General features: G+C 40.3%; 1 protein-coding gene across 1 annotated transcript; it reads left to right on the top strand.

The window, feature by feature from the left end:
- The first annotated feature begins 12,408 nt into the window (after positions 1-12,408).
- Positions 12,409-18,802, top strand: LOC146642488 (homeobox protein engrailed-1-B-like). Its single transcript, XM_085398767.1, has 2 exons — positions 12,409-13,257; positions 15,325-18,802. The coding sequence occupies exons 1-2, from the start codon at positions 12,723-12,725 to the stop codon at positions 15,642-15,644; spliced, it is 855 nt and encodes a 284-aa protein (XP_085254893.1). The 5' UTR covers positions 12,409-12,722; the 3' UTR covers positions 15,645-18,802.
- Positions 18,803-20,057: the final 1,255 nt, after the last annotated feature.

Here is a 20,057-nt window from a genome sequence, read left to right as displayed (position 1 = left end):
ACTAATTAACAAACAAACAAACAAACAAACAAACAACAGTATATAAAATCAAAACAGATAAAATCAGAACAGTAGATAAAATCAGTAGTTAAATGTAAGTTTTGAAATTTAAGCTTAAAGTGTGGATTTGGTGCTTTATTCAAATGCAGCTGAGAACAGGTGAGTCTTCAACCTGGATTTAAATAAACTGAGTGTTTCAGCTGATCTGAGGCTTTCTGGGAGTTTGTTCCAGATATAAGGAGCATAAAAGCTGAATGCAGCTTCTCCGTGTCTGGTTCTGACTCTGGGAACTGATAAAAGACCGGATCCAGATGACCTGAGGGATCTGGATGGTTCATACTGGGTCAGGAGGTCATTGATGTATTTTGGTCCTAAACCATTCAGAGCTTTATAGGCCAGCATCAGAACTTTAAAGTCTATCCTCTGACGGACAGGCAGCCAGTGTAAGGACCTCAGAGCTGGACTGATGTGGTCCACTTTTTTGGTCTTAGTGAGGACTCGAGCAGCAGAGTTCTGAATGAGCTGTAGTTGTCTGACTGATTTTTTAGGTAGACCTGTAAAGATGCTGTTACAGTAATCAAGCCTACTAAAGATGAATGCATGGACTAGTTTTTCCAGGTCCTGTTGAGACATCAGATCTTTTATCCTTGATATATTCTTGAGGTGATAGTAAGCTCAGTTGATTACACGGCAGCTTCTAACCACTCAGGAAATATTCATTTTTCTCTGACTACATGTGGTTGCCAACCAGTTTCTAGGCCAGTGTGACAGGGGCCAAACATCTAGTCCATTCGTATTTATATCATCCTAGTTCTTTGCTTGTACTGAACACTCAAGATACTTTTTACACATGTATGCAGCGGTTTATTTGTCATTTGAAGTACACAAAGACAAACTTTGATGATCATGTCATCAGGGGAAATTTGGGGTTCAATTTCTTGTCCAAAGACACTTTGACAAGCAGAGCAGAAGAGCCAAGTATCAAACTCCCAACCTGTATGGCCTCATAGGTTCTGCATAGGCAGTCAGGCAGCGAATAGTGCCAGGAGTGCCCGCAGATGTGGCTGAACAGCACTACTGTACCTTGTTATATTCAATGTCGAAGAAACCTATAAGTGAATCCAGGCTTCTATGGGAGACTTCTGCACGGTCAAACATGTATGACATGAGACAGTTAATGGGCTTTATCATGAGAGTTCTGTTCTATCTGCTACTTTAAATTGATTACATTAAAAATTTCAGATTATATTAGAGCTAAATTTTATCTGCATCACCATCACATATCAGGTACGACTATACATTTAACAATCCAACAATGTATAAATGAGATGGAGTGAGTCCAAACTAACACCCACCACAACATAGAGATACAGATTTAGCTCCAGTGGAATTTATGCTCAGGATTACAGCTCATATGCTGGATAATGATTCGGCCAAATGGTGACTCACTTCATCTGTCAGCGTGCACTCCGAAAATCTACTCTACAGTTTAATCGGCCAAATGAGGGGAAGCAGAAGGAAAAAGAAAGCAAGGGAAAGACAAAGCCATGAGCGGGTAAAAAATAAGAGTGAGGATTTTTCTGTCATGGAACTTCATTTTTTTTTATAGAGCATAAAGGCAAATAAAGAAAACATCTGCAGCCCTCCAGGGGGTGTAAACTCAGGGTTAAGCTTATTTGGCGAATGGACGCATTGCATCATGAATACGTCCACGTGTGTTAATCCGTTGCTGTAACTGCCTCGCTCTAAAATATGTCGGTGACCTGATGCATTCTGTTTATTCTGTTTTTGCTCCTTTTCATCGGGCAGTTGTTTACCTCTGGGACTTTCACGGATCATATCTGTGTCCTCTAAGCCAGTCAAATAAATTCCATTTTTATACTTCCTATAGCCTTGTTGTTGCTGCAGAAACACTTGTAAGGGCAAGAAACAAATTTTCATGTGCTTTTAATCTGAAATTCTTAGTTACTTAAAAGGTCTATCTATCTATCTATCTGATCAGCTAAATTTTATCAACACTGAATATTTAGTGATATTTGTGCTCTGCGGCAATAAACTAAAGATGGTCTCAAAGAAGCGCAACATTTTTAAGATCCTCTATAAACCTGATTCTAGTTCTAGACTTAAAATCACTCATAAATTTTCATTTCTATCCAGATCTCCAGATGCTGATTTGTTTTCTATTTCTGTGAAGGCGTTCGATTCTTGTACAATGAAATGAAACAGCTCACACGCAGAGGAAACAGCATAACTGTCAGAAAAACACGTCCCTGTCTTGTTCGGCCATAATGAGAGCTAAAGGAGAGTACACAGAAATCAATGCCTCTCTCCAGCACACATCCCTCTCTTTCTCCCATCCTGTCAGCCATCATCCACCTCTGCCCTCCCAACACCTCCTCCCTGCTTTCTCTCTCACTGATACTGTCATTATTAATGTCCAGCCTCCTCCCTCAGCCCATCGTGACTGACAGTTTTAGAGCCTTCAACCATTCACCTCCTGCCGCTCTAAAGCTCTTAACATGAAGCCAACAGCCTAAATTTCTTGGGCGGGAAAAGCAGCTATTTTTAGCTTCATTAGGATTGGAAATCTTTGGGTTCACCTTAGCTTCTTTGGTGCAAAAGATGATGCAAAATCTGTTAAACTATAAGTCTTAATTCATATTTCTGCGCTGAGTCTATGTAGTGCCTATGCAACTTGCTGACACACTTGCTAGCATTTTAACTTGTGCTTGGTGTTGGTTTCCCTCTTCGAGTTGATCCATTCTCTTCCAGTTAATTTGACAAATGGTGTCAGAAGAAGAATTAGCTAAAAAATTAATTGATGAAAGAGACGGTGCTGAATGAGTGAATCAAGTCTTTGGAGTATATCCAGGCTTTGTCAGCGTGATGTGTAGTTACACTTGAAGGGAGGTTCATTAAGATTTGGCTTACATCCACCACAGTCTTGAAGGTGAACTTGAAAAACTGACAAAAAGGCTAATAACTCAGAAACTATGCCAGAAGGTTGAATCTGGTCATCTGGATGTAGTGTTTTCAGTGGGAGAAACATTTCACTCATCCAAGTCGCGACTTTCAGTCAACCGGTGGCAGCAGATGGCCCCGCCCCTCCCTGAGCCTGGTTCTGCTGGAGGTTTCGTCCTGTTAAAAGGGAGTTTTTCCTTCCCACTGTCGCCAAAGTGCTTGCTCATAGGGGGTCATATAATTGTTGGGTTTTTCTCTGTATGTATTATCGTACACTCTACCTTACAATATAAAGCGCTTTGAGGTGACTGTTGCTGTGATTTGGCTGACTGCAGGTTTCCTCAAACTTATAAATAGTGAATTTGCATGATGACTAAATTAAAATTAAAATATGTCACATTTGACCTTAGACTTCTCCTCCGAGGTCAATAGATTGATCTGAAGGTCAAAGTGATAATAATGCCATATATAGTTGTTTTCAGAATGAAGGGAATATGTTGGCATGTGATCCCTTTTGAGTACAGTTTAATTATTTTGTATTATTTTGTTAGGTACATTACAGTAACAGGTTACAATTTGAATACATGTTCCAGAGTAAGTATTATTTTGTAATCAAAAACGTTTTGCACTTCATATTTATAACTAAACATTTAAACCAATTTTACTACACAATGGAATGAATGCTACACATGTACTGTATCCACATAAATAACAAATAACAATAACTGTACTCAAAATTATGTCAAGTGTATTGAAATGGTAACAAAGAAAACAAAAACTTTCTTTAAAAGTTAATACAGAGATTGAGCTGCCTCGGCAGAGGTTTGCACTCGCTGAGTGCTTCTTGTTGAGTAACGACCAAAGACGTGTTTTCTTGTGAGGTCACAGGCACCTTGACCTTTAAACACTGAATTCTGGTCATAAAAAAGCAGTCTAGTTTAAATTCACCACAGTGAACTGCATCATATTTTCTTTTTTATTAGTCAAGCTATGCAAAATGGTCGTCATCTGTCAGCTTTCACATCTGATCAGGACTTATCTGAGATATTATTAATTTATCACAGTGTCTCTGCGGAAGATTTTGGAATCCTGTGTCACGCGGGCTGTCATTCCTGAATATATGGGAGAAAAGGTTACAATGAAATAAGTCACTGAAGCAGGCACCTCTTTTTGTAACAAAGCCAATAAGGACTATAGGTTTTATCTTTCTGCTGGCTGATGACAATGACAGGCCGAAAGATGCCAGATGAGAGGGATGATCCTCTGAGAGTTGACTGAAAGGTTAGATTGGCTCCAGGCAGCATGGCTGATGAGGACACACACATATACATGCATACACCAAAACCCCATTCAATCATGTGTAAAAAGCTGCCTGAGCTGCTTGATGTGGTGGCTGTATGTCATTCCACGAGTTGATTATATTTTTTTCTCTGTAACTTTACAAAAAATGGAATAAAAAAAGCATAAAAAGGAAAATCACATCATAAAGTGGAGAGCAACCCAAGTAGACAAGTTGTGATGACATCTGTAGAAGTTTCTCATTTGGTTCACAGTTACAAACGTGTTCGTTTTTAGAATACGCAGCCCATTATAGCTGAATGTTACTGTATTCCTGGCACATTTGCTTCAACTCATTGGCACACACCCACCGACCAGTGGAATGTATTCAATCCTGCCGCTGTGTCAGTCATGTCAGCTAGCACGATGGCATAGAGGATGGCCTTTACACTGTGAGTTATCTTGTCCTGGGGTGACAGTAAGTGCCTGTCTGCTTCCACAAAGCTCTATGTCACTTTTTAAGAACCACTTGCGAGCTAAGGACAGCTTCACAAAGCTAGTAGTGAGATCTGCAAAGGAGGAGACCGCTGCCAGTGCCAAGGCTCTAAAATTGCTAGCTTGTTTTTAGCTTTGTTAAAGTCTTTGGTTTATGAAATTTAAAAGGCAACTTGACATAAATATTGATAGCTATATGGCGTACAGAAAGCTCATTATACAATGAAGTACATGCTGAGAGTTAAACGTGAAGTTTCACAGCCTCTGGTCTTCTAACCAACATTTGCAAGCTAAATGTAGCAGCTAAGTATAACATGTTTGGTAATGCAAATCTAGTCTACCAACTTCTTTTTTTAAGTAGGTAAAATTATTATTATTAATAATATTAAAATTATAATATTATTTAAATTATTTAATTTGGAAAATATATAAAACTTTTCTGTATTCATTCTACGTGAGCAAAATTTGCAACAGAAATTTTCATGTAAATCATGAAAGGCTGAGCAGAAGGCCTGTGTTGAACCTTCATCTGGGACTCCCTTACCTATTTATGTTTATAGCACCACATCGTTGTCTTTTATAGCAACTTCTACTTTTAAAGCAGTTAAAATTATTGTGTATGAATAGAAACTCATTACAGAGGCTACGTGGGTACCTACAGCCTGATTATTTGGCTCTATGGGCTGAACTGAGGTAATCAGGAGTCATCATCAGGGGACCACAAACGTTTAAACTAAATTTCTTATCTAAATATATGTTGAAGTATTCCATAAATAACTATTAATTTAAGCCTCCTAGAGGTCACCAAACAACCAACATGCCCAAAAAAGAGGTCAAATTCAGCACACAGACGTAAAAGAAGACATTTCTTCTTCCAGAAAGAGAATGCATGGAGCTCCACGGAGTGCCTGCATTGATTTAATTTGCCAATTACTAAATGGCCCCCATTTATCATCACCTTAAGCTTTCACAAACTTCTCCGTAAGATGTAATAAGACTGAGGAGCAATCTGTCGCCCACCTCTCATTAGAACTCTGCAGAGATCCCCCAAAGCTTAATTATTTATCTGCATTAATATCCCTTCAATTATTAATGGCGGGTGAAGTGTGTGTGTGTGCGTGTGTGTGCGAAGGCCAAAGATCAGCCCTGCGTTACCTCAGCCTCCCTCCTGATTAATGGATGAGGGAGAGGAACCCTTCATGTATTATTAGTGGAGAAAGTCCGGACCTCGTGGAGACACAGAGAGAGACGGACACTCACTCGGTGAATGATAATCACCGTTTAGTATGCAAACATGTCCCCTGTACATTGGTGGCATTTCAATATTTGAAGGGAGTTGTGTGTGTGGCAGAAAGTAGACGGGACTGAGTGCCGCAAAGTTGAAAACTTGTCCTTGTTTGCGATGTCTCGTTAAGGTTTGTGTCTCCTCAGCACAAATGCGTGGCGCTTTGACACTCGTGGCACGATGTTAGGAGATGTCAAACAGCCAAAAAAGCAGGAAACAGGTGGGATACTCATTTTGGGTCCACTGTTCATTAGACATTTGCATTTAAAGACTCCTTGTTGTGAACAACATTATTTTAATTATGAGTTTTTTGCAGTGGTGGTGGGTTTTGCTGTGTGGTTTTACAGCCTCAGTGCTTCAGTTCACAACGTTCTACAGAGGGACATTTTTATTTGGTCTTTTTATCCAGGAAATACGTCTTTGCTGTTGGTTTTTCTGGCTTTGATGACCTTTATGAAAGATGAGTGATAGTAACAGTAAGAAAAACCATCAACCTTGCAGCAGGCCTCTGGTCTTTAGTGGTTAATGCAGTGTTTTTGCTGTCTGTTTGGGTTCCTCCTCACTGGAATAATTTCAGCTGTTTTATTCTGACATCTGGTGGACAAACAGAGTAGTATCTACATTTTTCTTCCAGTTGCTGAAATGGAATCATTGTTTGTTTTTTTGCTTTCCTTTTGTCTTTATTTCTTTAGTGTTTGTCCAGTTTTGGGGGGGGTTGTCTTTTCTAATTCCATTACAATGTATTCTATTGTGTTCACGGTGTCATGTTCTATTTCTACCACGTAATAGGGAGCCTTTTTATCCGTTCTAGAGTCTCTTTGCATTACTGAGTGCTTGAAATGAGCTGTAATTATCTTACACTGGGTCTCAGTCCATCACCTCAGCTTGTACTCAGTCTGAAATTATAAGTTTAAACTCTTTTTAAACTCTTTTAAAGCTACCTTTTCCTCTGATTCCTCCTGTTGTTAAGCGGGCTGTACCTGCTCGATGTTATCGTGCTTTTGGCTCAGATACCGCCGAGCGGTTTTCCATATTGTTTGACCAACTTATTTCTTATCCTCCTGAGTTGTCCACCTCAGATGGATTAGTTTCTGTATCTGATTTAGAGAAACTTGTGTTGAATGCTAAACCATGTGGCTCTCCAAATGACGTTGTTCCTCCCCGTTTTCTTAAAAAGGTATTTCCTACCATCGGACCACACATTCTGAACATTATTAATATTAGTCTTTCTTTCTTTACTTAAGAAACCAGGCTTAGACAGTTCAGTCATATCAAATTTCAGACCCATCTCTAAGCTTCCCTTTCTTAGTAAGATTCTGGAAAGGATTGTTTATACTCAGTTGATGGACTACTTGAGTGACTCTAATTTGTCAGAAATCTTTCAGTCCGGCTTTAAGCCATTTCACAGTACGGAGACAGCCCTCGTAAAAGTTATGAATGACATTCTGATAGCGACAGACCATGGTAAATATGGAGTTCTGGTCTTGTTGGACATGACCGCTGCATTTGACACAGCACTGTGTGGGAATTTCTGGTTGGGCACTTTTGTGGTTAAAGTCCTATCTCTTAAAGAGGACCTTTTGTGTTAAGTTGGGGTCGGCTTTATCCCCTGTGGCCCCTCTGCTTTGGGGTGTGCCACAGGGATCTATTCTTGGGCCATTATTGTTTTCACTGTACCTTTTGCCTCTTGGTGCGATTTGAAATGACAATCAATCTAATTGACACAGTTGCATGTTATGGACTTGGCCTCAAGGATTCTTAGTTTAGGTTTAAAAGCACTTAATGAAATTAATTCTGTCATTTTTCAGTCGTTCTGCAGTTTTTTCCAAGTCAAGGGTGCTAAATGGACAAAAGCGCTTTTACCAAATTCAGTTCGGGCAAATGGAACAGGAACCAACAAGTAACCTTGCAGACAAAGACAATAACAACCAGCATGTTTCATTGCAAGCAGGGAACATATATAGGAAGGCAGCAATCCAAGTATTGCCTTATATATAAAACGGTATACATGAGAGTTCCTCTGACTTGCCAAAGCAGGCCATCCTACCAGGCTAGTCTGACTTCATTATGTGAAACTTAATTGAGCAACAAGGACAAGCATGACTGTTCCCCTTTAAGATTTCCAACAAACAGTGAGAGGAGCTGCATGGATGAATGTTTTGCACTGACTGCCATTCATTGGTTACTTGAAAGTTGCTTTCTACATCAATGCACAGTGTGAAAAAATCATTTTATAACCTGCTGCTGTAATGTACAAACAAAGTCATAATACAATAACCTGAAAGTTATAATATATTCACCTATATGTTTTCACTGCAAACAATGGCAGCAAGCATCGTTTTAAATAGCTTTATGTTGCATTATTATCACTTTGACCTTCAGCTCAATCTGCTGACCTAGAAGTAGAAGTCAAATTGTGACGTGATATTTTAAATCCTTAAACAGTAACTTTTTATATGCTGATGATAAACACTACACTTTTAGGTATCACAATTTCTAAGTTTTAAGGTTTTGTGTCAGTTTTCAATGAATAAATCGTTAAGGTGACCTTGAAGAAAGATCTTGGTGGATGTAAACCAGGATTTAATGGATTCATAACATTACTTCACTCATGGATACAAAATTTTAGAATCAGAATGACGTTTATTGCCAAGTTTGTGCACAAATTAGAAATTTATCTTGGTGACAGGAATAGAATATGGACTATATGGTATTTACAGTCTATAAAAAATATACATCATTATCTAAATATTAATATAAATACACATTCTGAAATAAATACCAGCTACCTAAGAACATGATGTGCAAAGTGTGCAAAGTTATTGTAGCCTGAGCAAGTAAATGTGTTGTTGTAACACATTAACTGAGGGGTAAGCACCACCTGTTTGTGACATTAAATCTCGGTTTGTAAAGTAACTGAACTTTTCAAAGGTAATAATAAATGTAATGAGAATTTAATAAAAAGTATTTCACTCTGAAGATTCAAGGTGTTCTTTTTGAGTGACCAGGGTGGACAGACGGACAGCTCAGGTTGAACTGTAGTGATAAAGTTAGAGAAGCAGTGCTGAGATGGTCTGGGCATGTAAATGGACAAAGATGTTGAAGATGGAGCTGCCAGGCAGGAGGAAAAGAGGAAGTCCACAGAAGGGATTTGCGGGTGTAGGAGGACATGCAGAGGATGGTGTGACACAGGAGGAAGGGCAGAAGAGGAGAGGGAGGCTGACGATCCACTGTGACGACACCTAAAGGGAGCAGCAAGAAGAAAAAACTATTTACGCAGTGTGGTCAGTAGATGGCGCCAAAGTAACGTGGTCGCTTTTAACTTGTAAAGGGAACATAAATGAGGATGTAAGCCCGGGACTTCCCGCAGTGGTTAACGTTAAGAGTCGCCTTTATTTGCATTCAGCACCGGATTTCATACATATTTGTTCAGCTTAAAAACAGTTGCATTTAAGTCGATGCTCACCGGGAATTAATCTCTGGTGGAGCCAACTGATTACAGCTGCTGCTTATACCAGCTTTAGCTGAACTCTCACTCTCTCTCACTCAGGAACAACAACATTTGGTGATACTGGCTTATTCCCTTACTTCACCTTAATGAGCATGCACACAAAAAAACCCAACATAATTTTGGAGAGAATCATTTACTGCGCTTCCTGTCATCCTCCACTAGATGGCAGCAGACACAAACACCTGCAGCACCAAGACACAGCCCATCCAAAACCTCACAACTTTCCGCCGAGCATCACAATTATGCTGTCATTTGGAAACATTTGTAATATCCTTGACGATTTGAGGACAAACCGCATCCAAACACATGGTTCAATCGGGGAATATAATAAAATAAAGCAACAAAAAATACATCAGTGTTTCATTTTAGCTGGTGTGGAAATTATAAATGCAGTATTTTGAGGATGTGGAACAAATGCTTAACTAATCATTTGTTCACATATTTGAAAGGTTAATAACGGGTCTATTTCTTAAACTTTGAAACAAAATATAAAAAAGTATGTTTGTTTTTAATCCAAGCGGTTTTTATTATACATCTTTATGAACTTTCAAAATACAACTCTATATATAGCAATTCTGTGTGAAAAAGAAAAATCAATCAAGCGTAGTGTTTGAATGAATGCCCAGACTGTTGGTTTTATAGCAAACACAGATGAAGCCAGTGACGTTTAAGAGTGAGGACGTGGAGAAAGTGAAGCAGGATTTTTATTTTTATTTTTTAAAGAAATAAATGTAAGATTTTCTGCTTTTGCTTCTCGCGAGGCTTTCTCGTTTCACCGAACCTCGCAGATAGGAAAGAAACAATGTGCTGCTTAAAACAACGGAGAAACCTGCTTTAGTCCAGGTGCAGTCCACACACACACACTTTTACATCAGCTCATCAGGGCTGACTGTGTGTGTGTGTGTGCGTGTGTGTACCAGTGAGGCTCCTGGAGTATATAGGCTACTCAATAAAACCGGGGCTGCGATCCGTCAGTGCATTTATCATCCTATTACGGCGACAAATCCGGCTCCCAATACATGAAAGGTAAAATGAATTACCAACGTTAAGCCGTCAATAAAGTCATTTCTGTAAATGGTGTCTCCGAGGGCCCCCGCTATTATTCAACAAGCTTTATCAGCACCTTGGAAATTACGTGGCTTGTAGCGCGGGCCCTGCTTCACTTTGATTAAGGGCCCTGCCAGGGAGCGCTGACAGCGGCTTTGACTCGGGGTTTTCTCCGGCCCCCCGCTCCCGGTGATGAACACCGGGCACATCGGGCGGAATGAAGACTAATTAAAAGCTATAAATTATCTTTTGCAGCTCCTCTCGAGCAGCCCCTCTCTTTGCGGCGCCAGATAAGAGCAGGACTGAGTGCTCATTTAGCCACAATGGCGCTGCGGCTAAACGCCATATTGATACTGTCCTAATTGGAATTTAATTAAGTAGCCATGGTGTCCCCCACACCCTCCTCCACACCCCCTCCTTCATCCTTAACTCCGACCCTCGTGCGGATGAAGATTTCACCGCGGCCGTGTTAACCATCAACACGTCCCCCACTTTCACGCTGTTGCCATTATCATTATTAATATTATTATTAATTCAAATCGCCAATTAGAGCTTGGAGGCAATTTCTGAAGATCTTCACAAAAAAGGAAAAAAAAAAAAAAAACAGCAGCCACCTATTATCGGGACACACTCCTGTTTTCCAGCCTCCCCTATACCCTTTCACGAGTGGCCTCCTGTGAACTGAAATATCACAGGGAAACGCAAACATGTTGGTTTTTCGTGTCGCTGTGGAAAAAAAACACAAAAAATCATACTTTAAGTCAAAGTCTTAGCTACTTAGAGGAAGGAAGGAAACTATACAGTTCTCTTTCTTTATGTGGACACACACTGTACAGACTACTACTGTTCAACTTTGATTTTTGTGCTTTTTTAAATAACTACTGGGTCACTTTTTCGGAATTTTGGGTTTGTTCATGTCAAATTCGTGGTTCTGTAATAGCTCATTAAAATATTAAAGGGACGTAAATTGTGATTAGGGTAAAGTAACGCTGTACAGATGCTGTTGGTGGTTTTAACAATCCAAGCTTTGACGTGTTCTCATTTACAGCATCCTCGTTGTATTTCACTGTTAGAGAAAAGAAAAAAATAAATGAGAAGGAAAGAACAAGGGTAAATCATCTGATGAGATTGTAGAAACGAATGCTGTGATCCACAATGTGCATTTTATGCACTTTACGGAGGAGCTGTTTAGCGCACAAAATGTTTTTGTTTATATTTTATCTAATATTATGAAGACACATAAAAATATTTTTTTAAATATACATATACTTAAAACACTCCACTTAAAATGAAATATGTTTTACATAGCTGATGTCAGTTCACGTGATATAATGTAATTTACACTTGGACGGTTAACAGTATTTACGCTGCAAAATTCACCAAATAGAAGGTCTTACATTTTAGCTAAAACATTAATGCTAGTAGTCCTATTTTTCTAAAATTATTCTTGTTATTTGTTTATTTTTATTATTCCTTCATCATTTTTATAAAGTGCGTTTGAATTCAAATAGTTTGTAAAACTAAAATGTGCTTAAAGAGCATGTAGCGATGTGGAATAAAACCCTTTCGCCCTTCTGAGCAGTGTTTTTAATGGTGGCTGTCTCCGCGCTTGTTTTTGTTTTGCTGTGTATTACGTCTGTGCACGTGCGCTTCTCCCGAATCGATCCAACTAATAAGCGCGTGCTGCGTGCGCGTGCTCGCCCGCAGCACAGCCACAGCTCTAATTGGACAGCGTCAATTGTGACAGGGACGATCTTCCGTCCTGATTGGCCGGTTGCTTTATGTGTACGCGCACACGTGCTTCCGGCTGGGTGTAAGAGAAAGGGAGAAAACACACACACACACGGGGGGGAGATAACGGTTTTAGGAGAGTTTGGGAAGAGCGAATACACAGATATTATGCTGCACCGAGGAGCGGCAGGGACACTGGCTGTAACGTGGAGCTGTTCGCTATGCCAGGTCTCGGAACACTGTTAGGAGAGGACATGCTTTAGGTGATATTGTTAACGAACGCAGGTGTTTATTCTAGTTTAAAAAGGCTTTTTTACATGCTGTCTGTCTGAATTGGATACCGAAGGGGACGGGAGAGTGAGCAACAAGTGGAGTTTGTCGTGGAGAGGCCGACGTTTTTCACGGTCACCAGCTATGGAAGAGCAGAAGGAGCCCAACAGCGGCCGGGACACAACCGAGGAGGAGAGCATGTCCCTGTCGCCGAACCTGCCATCCCCTGCTATGATTTTACCCCACCAGGCAGCCCAGCAAGCCCACAGAACCACGAACTTTTTCATAGACAACATCCTCCGGCCGGACTTCGGCTGCAGAAAAGAGCCGAACTACCGCGACCGGAGCCAGACGTCGGGTCGGGAAAACGTGAACCCGCTGGGCGCGAGGCCGCTACACACCGGCAGCCTGTGCCTGGACTCCAACTGCAGCAGCGACAGCAGCTCGTCGTCGCCTTCCTCGTCGTCGTCCACGTCCTCTTCCCCCTCTTCCAAGCAGAACTCGTCGAAGCAGTGCGAATCGACGAGCAACGGGACTGGTAGATACGCAGACAGCCCCTCGTCAATTATGGTCATGAGCGGCAGCAATGGAGGCTCTCCGCCCATGGCAAAAGAAAGCCAGCCGCTGTTGTGGCCCGCTTGGGTGTACTGTACGCGGTACTCGGACCGGCCCTCATCTGGTAAGGCGCTAGTAGTCCCCGAATGATATCGAGTGGGGTGCTGGAGTGGGATGACTTGTGTTTCTCTCCGCTGTGTCAAATACATTTCTTCCAGGTGCCAGCGTGAAGAAAAAGAGGGAATTTAAAATTGGCACGTGAGTGTTTAAATAGTTTACCGAGGTGCTCCAGCCAATCAAAACAAAGGGATTTGATTTCGAAAATAAGAACTGTCGGGGGGGTAAAGTGCTGAAAAGAAGTCGCTGAAGTAAAAGTGGTTAGCAGTTTATAATGGAGAGTGTAACGGAAGCACAAGGTGACAAAAGTCAAAGTGAAGAATTAAGTAAATTAATTCAGAGTGAAGTTGAAGCACATTGGGGCTAAAGCTGATGTGGGCCCCAGGCAGTGTCACGAGCAGATTTATTTTTTATGTATTTTTTAAAAAAAACTTTTTAAAAACTCTAAATAAGGCAAACTACACAAAAATATATGGAACGTATTTGGTTTTTCTGTTAATATTAATGTTTCCTCCCTTGTGCGGAAAAGACCAAAGTAATGTAAAACAAGCCAACAACAGTGCCGAGGATTCATACCTTATTAAACCCAATTACAAGTCCACACGGTTATTAAAAAAATCAAATGTATTGTTGTCTGGTCTTTCACGGGCTAACGTGTTTTTGCCGGTTATTTTAGATTCATTTATTTAGTCTGACAGAACTAAAGCTGGAACGTTTTTCTCTGTTTTTGCTCCCGAATTTTAGCCTAAAAATAATACTTAAAAAAGAGGCATGGATCTGTTTTCTAACCTCCACCACTGCTGCTTTTATTTTTCTGAAAGCAATTCTTTTCTTTTCACTTTTATCCGCTTTCTCCCCTCTGAGCTGATGCAGAAGATGCATCGATTTAGAGATGAGTTTGAAGGTTCGAGTGTTTGCATATGTCATGCAATGACTTTTTAGGCCCGTTTAATGTTTAGCAGTTTAAACATACAGGATGCTGATGTATCTTTGAAACAGTGTGTGTGTGTGTGTGCGCGCGCGCGCCTCATGGCTTCTAGGCCGGCCTATGTGATGGTGCGGAAGGTTTTATTGGCTTTAATGGTGGTGGTTATGTGTCAGGGTAAAGGAAGAAGTCCTTCTGCGACTTATTGTTATTATTTTTTTTATGAAATCTAATATTAGACCCGAAGCTCCCCAGCCTGCCCTGTTTCACAGCGACAGCGCTTCCTTTGTCCCACTGGATTAAATGTGCGCAGTACACAGTTAATCAGCGGATCAATGCGCACTCATATATTCAGCTACGTGACCAAATTCCCGTGCTTTTTTTTTTTTCTTTTTTGCTGCTTCAGCTTTATTCGATCGGGTCCTTGAAGTGAAAATACCGCGCTGCTGCAGTCATAACTGATCAAGCAGCCCCGGATGAGGTCCCATTAGCTGTGCTGCAGCTTGTGGAGCTGTGGAGTGTGCAGGGAGGATATCTATCTCTGCACCTCCAGTGTAACACTTCCACGTGTGAGCGATAGGACAAGGCTCATAAGGCTTTAACAAGTCTCATCATTTGCACTGGAGCTTTTTTTCTTGTTGTTGTTGTTGTTTGGGTTGCTGCTGCTCTCTTCTGATTGGCTACTTTGTCTCCCACGTCCCACACTCACCTGTGAGGCAGACCTTCAGCATGTCAAATAGTAATGAATAATCAATCGTGAGATTCTCCCACAATCCCCCTCCACTTCCTCCACCAAAGGCTTATATTTGTTTGCTCTGATTTAAAACAAGTTGTGTTTGCACAGCGTCCAGCTTTAACAGTTCCGCTCATTCTCTGTGCTGTTTTTTTTTTTTTTACTGTGACATCAAAACATTATTTTGATAGAAGTCATCCCCAGCACAGGCTAACCTGCCCACATCATTCCCGCACAGACTTGTGACCTACATTCGGGCATACCGAGCAGATAATAAGGCGCTATCATCGCTCACAGAGAGACGCTTTCACGTTTTTCTTTCCTTTAAAATAGAAGAGAAAAAAAGTGGTGCTCGGTGTCAGACTGTGTCCAGCCTTAGAATAAATCTTTATTTCCCATTGTTGTTTCCACACCAGGCCCAAGGACACGGAAACTGAAGAAGAAAAAGAGCGGCAAGGAGGACAAGCGGCCCAGGACGGCGTTCACGGCCGAGCAGCTGCAGAGACTCAAAACCGAGTTCCAGGCCAACCGCTACATAACGGAGCAGCGGAGACAGTCTCTGGCCCAGGAACTCAACCTGAACGAGTCCCAAATTAAAATCTGGTTCCAGAATAAGAGGGCCAAGATTAAAAAGGCCAGCGGTTACAAGAACGGCCTGGCCCTGCAGCTCATGGCTCAAGGACTTTACAACCATTCAACGACCACCGTGCAGGAGGAGAAGGAGGAGAGCGAATGAGCGGCCGGACTCTTTTGGACATAACGAACTGGGAGAAGAAGGAGAAGTGGGGGACGCTATTTAAAAACACAGATTTCTGTTTATGGTAACAGTATATGGACATAGTTATATAAATGAACGCTCGTTATTAAAGTTTATATAGCCACACAGTTATCATGTTGTATACGGTATATTTAATTTCAGGCTCGTCTCTTCACGCCGGTCCTTTTTTCTCTCCTCTCTGTCTGTTCTCACTGTTTTTTAGGATCTATAGGTTCTTGTGGTCTCCTTGCCCCCACCCCCCTTTTCCCCATATTTGCGCCATATTTTCCCTTCAACACATCAGTCAAGCCAAACAAGCCAAAGATTTTAATATGTTCACATGTAGTCTGAAATTAAAAAAAGAGGGAGAGAGAGAGAGAGCAGTAGTTAATGGGTTAAATTATTATTTCTTACATACATTTCCACGGATAAAAAAAGAGAAAGAAATAAAAGCGTTTTGTTGCCATATTTGAGAATAAAACATATTTAAATCTATGATAAGCTGTCAGCATGTCACAATGATTCCTTACAATATGGTGAATTTACGGGAATTCTGGGTAATATTATTATTATTAATATTATTTCACTTGAACTACATTGCCTGGACTCCCCAACATATTAACGCCCACACGGACATATAATCGTGGCACATAACGTGTTTAAAGGAGGAAAGTGTAATTACCGGCCTTTTTAAATTCCGTCTGTCTATAAAACAGCGGATTATGTGAAGTCTTTATCGGAGCTTTCATATCAAACTGAGACACACACAGAAATATATCGCACAGCAGGTCCTGTTTCAGCGCCTCCTTGATGGATACCATTTCACCTATTAAAACTATTCTGGGCATTTATAGGTTTTCACGCCTCTGCTCAACTTTCTCCGGACACGCTGGAGCGTGAACGCGCACGCTGGAGTTAATACTAAAACGTGAACTCGCGGTTTGGGGAGAAGCGCTCTGTCTCTCCGTCCTGCGCGGCCTGACTTGACCTCAGGTTCAGGTTAGACTGAGCCTGGCTGTGAACTCTGTGGCATGGCGTGTGTGTGTGTGTGTGTGTCGCACTCCAAGGTCAGCAGCAGAAAAACTTATAGAAATCCATTTAATTTCACCCAAATCAAAAGGAGAAACTGTGACTCTTGAAGTATTAGTATCAGACTAGTCTACGCTGAACAGTCTGCCTTCTTTTTTTGCCACCTTGAATTTTTCCTCCAATTATTAAGAAAACGTGAATATTTTTTTTATTTGTGCTCACTTTCAGTTATATCACTTCACGGTAATTCTAACTGTAATATTTGGAGTTTATGTCAGCGATAGAGTCCAGTGAGAATCCTCACAGCATCCCCTCGTTGCTAAAAACAGGCACCTGAGCCTTTTAGTATCCCCGCCGATTTATCTCGACCTGGATTATATCACACATTTAACACACTTGATTGTGGCGCATATAAACAAAGAAGAGGAAAGCTCTCCTCTTTGACTTTATTGTTTTTGTTTTTTTGTTTTGTTTTGTTTTGTTTTTTTTTGGGGGGGGGGGGGGGGGGGGATTGAAATAAAGAAAAAAGACTGGCATCCGGAGGACGTTTGTGAGCTCGATGAGCGCTGCTTCTGTTTGTTCCGGCGCTTACAAGAGATTATTTAATTAAGAGCTAACGAGCCTGCAGAGGCGTTCACGGCCTTCGCGTTTCAGGAGCTTTAATTATTTCAAGTGCGTTTGCGTTCGGCTCTGCCTATAGAGCACAGATTTAATAACCGCGCAGCATCACGTGTTAATAATGGATTTCAATAACGACGATCGTGAACTTTAAAGGCAGGTTACAGATTTTAATGAACGATTTTACCTTAAAAATCTTTATTTGTTTGCCTTTTATCCCTCAAAGCGACCAGCAGACATAACTGCGCATGTCGAGAAAAAAAAAGAATTCGATTATAAAGAGAAAGGTTTAAATTACAAAAAGTGACCGTAGAAGTTGCAAAATACATTATATATACACACCTTTTTATAGTTAAGGGTTCCTGTTTTTCATGGTGAATGTGAGGTAGCAGCAGAATGATAATAACTGGCCCTGCAGCATCTCCTGCAGCCTGCGAAATCCTCCAGGGGTCCTTGAAGGGGCTTCCAGAGGCCCCACACTAATATAAGGACTAATTTAACGTCACTAACCGCTATAATGTGTGACTGAATATTCATAGGACTTAATTTCAGTTGGATTTTTTTCTCTCTGTTAAAAAAAATGTGCTACTTTTTGTTTGTTTTGCTGATGCCGCTCAAAAGCAGCAGATGCGATGAAATGTGCGCTGTTTCTCATCGATTAAATATACTTTAATATAATTTCGATGTATTCGGGAATAAAACAAGAGTTGGCGGATATGTTTAAGGAAAAATACACAGACACACACACACACAAGGACAGTGTGTTTCCAAATCCTGCGTCTTTGGCCATCTGGCCCGCATGTGTGAGCAGAGGTGCAAAGGCTGCCTGCCTCTTCACGGTCAGCCAACCCTGTAGGTCTAATATTATAGTGATAGTTCCAGTCCCTGCTGTGAATGCGGAAGAGGATCTTATGACAGTGTATTTAAAATTCATACAATTATGAAACAGCGAGAGGATTCCTCTAACCCCCTCCTCCATCCCTCCCTCCCACCTTGTCATTGAGGAAGCCGAGGGTTTATCTGTAAAACAAAGAAAAGCCCGGGATCGTTTGCATAGTTAGCATAGTCTGCCTCGCAGGCACAATATGGATTTAATTTATATGCAAATGAAAGCAATAAAAAGAGAATACACACTGGAAATCTGGGCCGTTTAAAAAAAGAGGGGGAAGAGTTGGATTCCGAGCAGGTACAGCACGCATGCACAAAATGAAGCATTATCATCAGGCTCACCCCGAGAACAGCCGTGTTATATAATATCCAGAAAGTGCAACACAGCAGCATTAGCACCGCTGTTCGAAAACACACACAAAGCAGTGCGAAGAATTAAATAAGATTTCCATTATGAGGAAAGTTTCTTTCACGAGGCTCCAAATGTAGCAGCAAACAAGATCAAAGAGCGTGGACACACACACACACACACACACACACACACACACACACACACACACACACACACACACACACACACACACACACACACACACACACACTGCACTCAAGTATCATTCCTTTTTGCAAAAAAAAAGGAAATTCAGCTTCTTTGCATCGCCTCCGAGTGTTATCGGTGATCAGTGTATGGTGACCTTTTAGTCCCAAACTGTTTGTCAGCAGCTTTGACATCTCTTCTAAAAAAGGGTGTGTGTGTTTTCTGCTACAGGACAAAAATCACACATTGTATTAGCAACAAGAGATCTTCATTCTTTCTAAAGCTATTCATCTTAATAGACAGTTTTAACTTTCAGTATTGTGGAAGCAAATTCAGGATAAGACCTCTCGGGTATCTTTATAAAGCTTGAAAACATGCAAACCAAAAATAATGCCATTAATCAAATTTAATTAAGGCAGTGGACTGTGTGCTTACTTTTTTGGATGAATATTTTTAATTTGTTTCATTTTATGTTTTTTTTAACAAATGCATTGTGATGGGTAACGAGTCTTTAACCATGACTGTAACATATTCAGGAAAAAAAGGAAATTACACACATATGATAATATCATTACTTACAATGTTACTTTATTTACTAACTCAATAACAATATTTCATTTTAAACATAACAGTTATTATCCTTACTACAAAATGTAAATGTTCTTTTGATAAGAAATCAGTGATAATTAAAACAAAATGTTGCCAATATGCATAAAAATATAATATAACACAACATATATTTGAAAAAGCAAACCAAGTTTATCACAGTATTGTATTTTTACTTCACGCTTATTGTTCTTAAAAAAGAAAAATGATTAAAAATATCTAGAAAATCTGAAAAAAAAAAACCAAAGTAGCAATAATGCCATCGATCTTTTTTTTGTTGTTGCTAACTTTACAGATGAATTTGAAAGTTATAAATAACTTTATAACCCCTACAAAAAATTTCAGACATCATCAGTGCATTATCATGATTTCACAATAACTCTGACCAGCTATAAAAGCCTCTTGTCTATGAAGCAATCAGTGATAATGAAAAAATAATAATCTATATAAATATATATCTTCTCATAATTTCTAATAATGTAATAATTAAGCCAATTTGGTAAAAAGTAAAACAAGCTTTCTTTAGTTTTTATATTCATTCGCATAAACGTGATTATATTTGCTGTAGTTTTCACCTCTTGTACTACAGTTAACACAGATACATTCATGTTAAATGTATCGATGATTACGCTACACTCGAAAAACCATCTACATCATGTAGAGGTGAACCAACGTTTAGAAACATTTTTCCTCTTGTAACACTTTGAACAGTG

Source organism: Rhamphochromis longiceps, linkage group LG23 (genome assembly GCF_057381845.1).
Source record: "Rhamphochromis longiceps isolate RC_006_pf linkage group LG23, R_longiceps_female_GT1.1, whole genome shotgun sequence".
NCBI lineage: Eukaryota > Metazoa > Chordata > Actinopteri > Cichliformes > Cichlidae > Rhamphochromis > Rhamphochromis longiceps.
This window is presented reverse-complemented; position numbering and strand designations above follow the sequence as displayed.

Coding starts and splice junctions, on each gene's coding strand:
- LOC146642488 (XM_085398767.1), top strand. CDS start 12,723: ATGGAAGAGCAGAAGGAGCCCAACAGCGGCCGGGACACAACCGAGGAG. Junction 13,258..15,324: donor CTCGGACCGGCCCTCATCTG/GTAAGGCGCTAG, acceptor TTTCCACACCAG/GCCCAAGGACACGGAAACTG.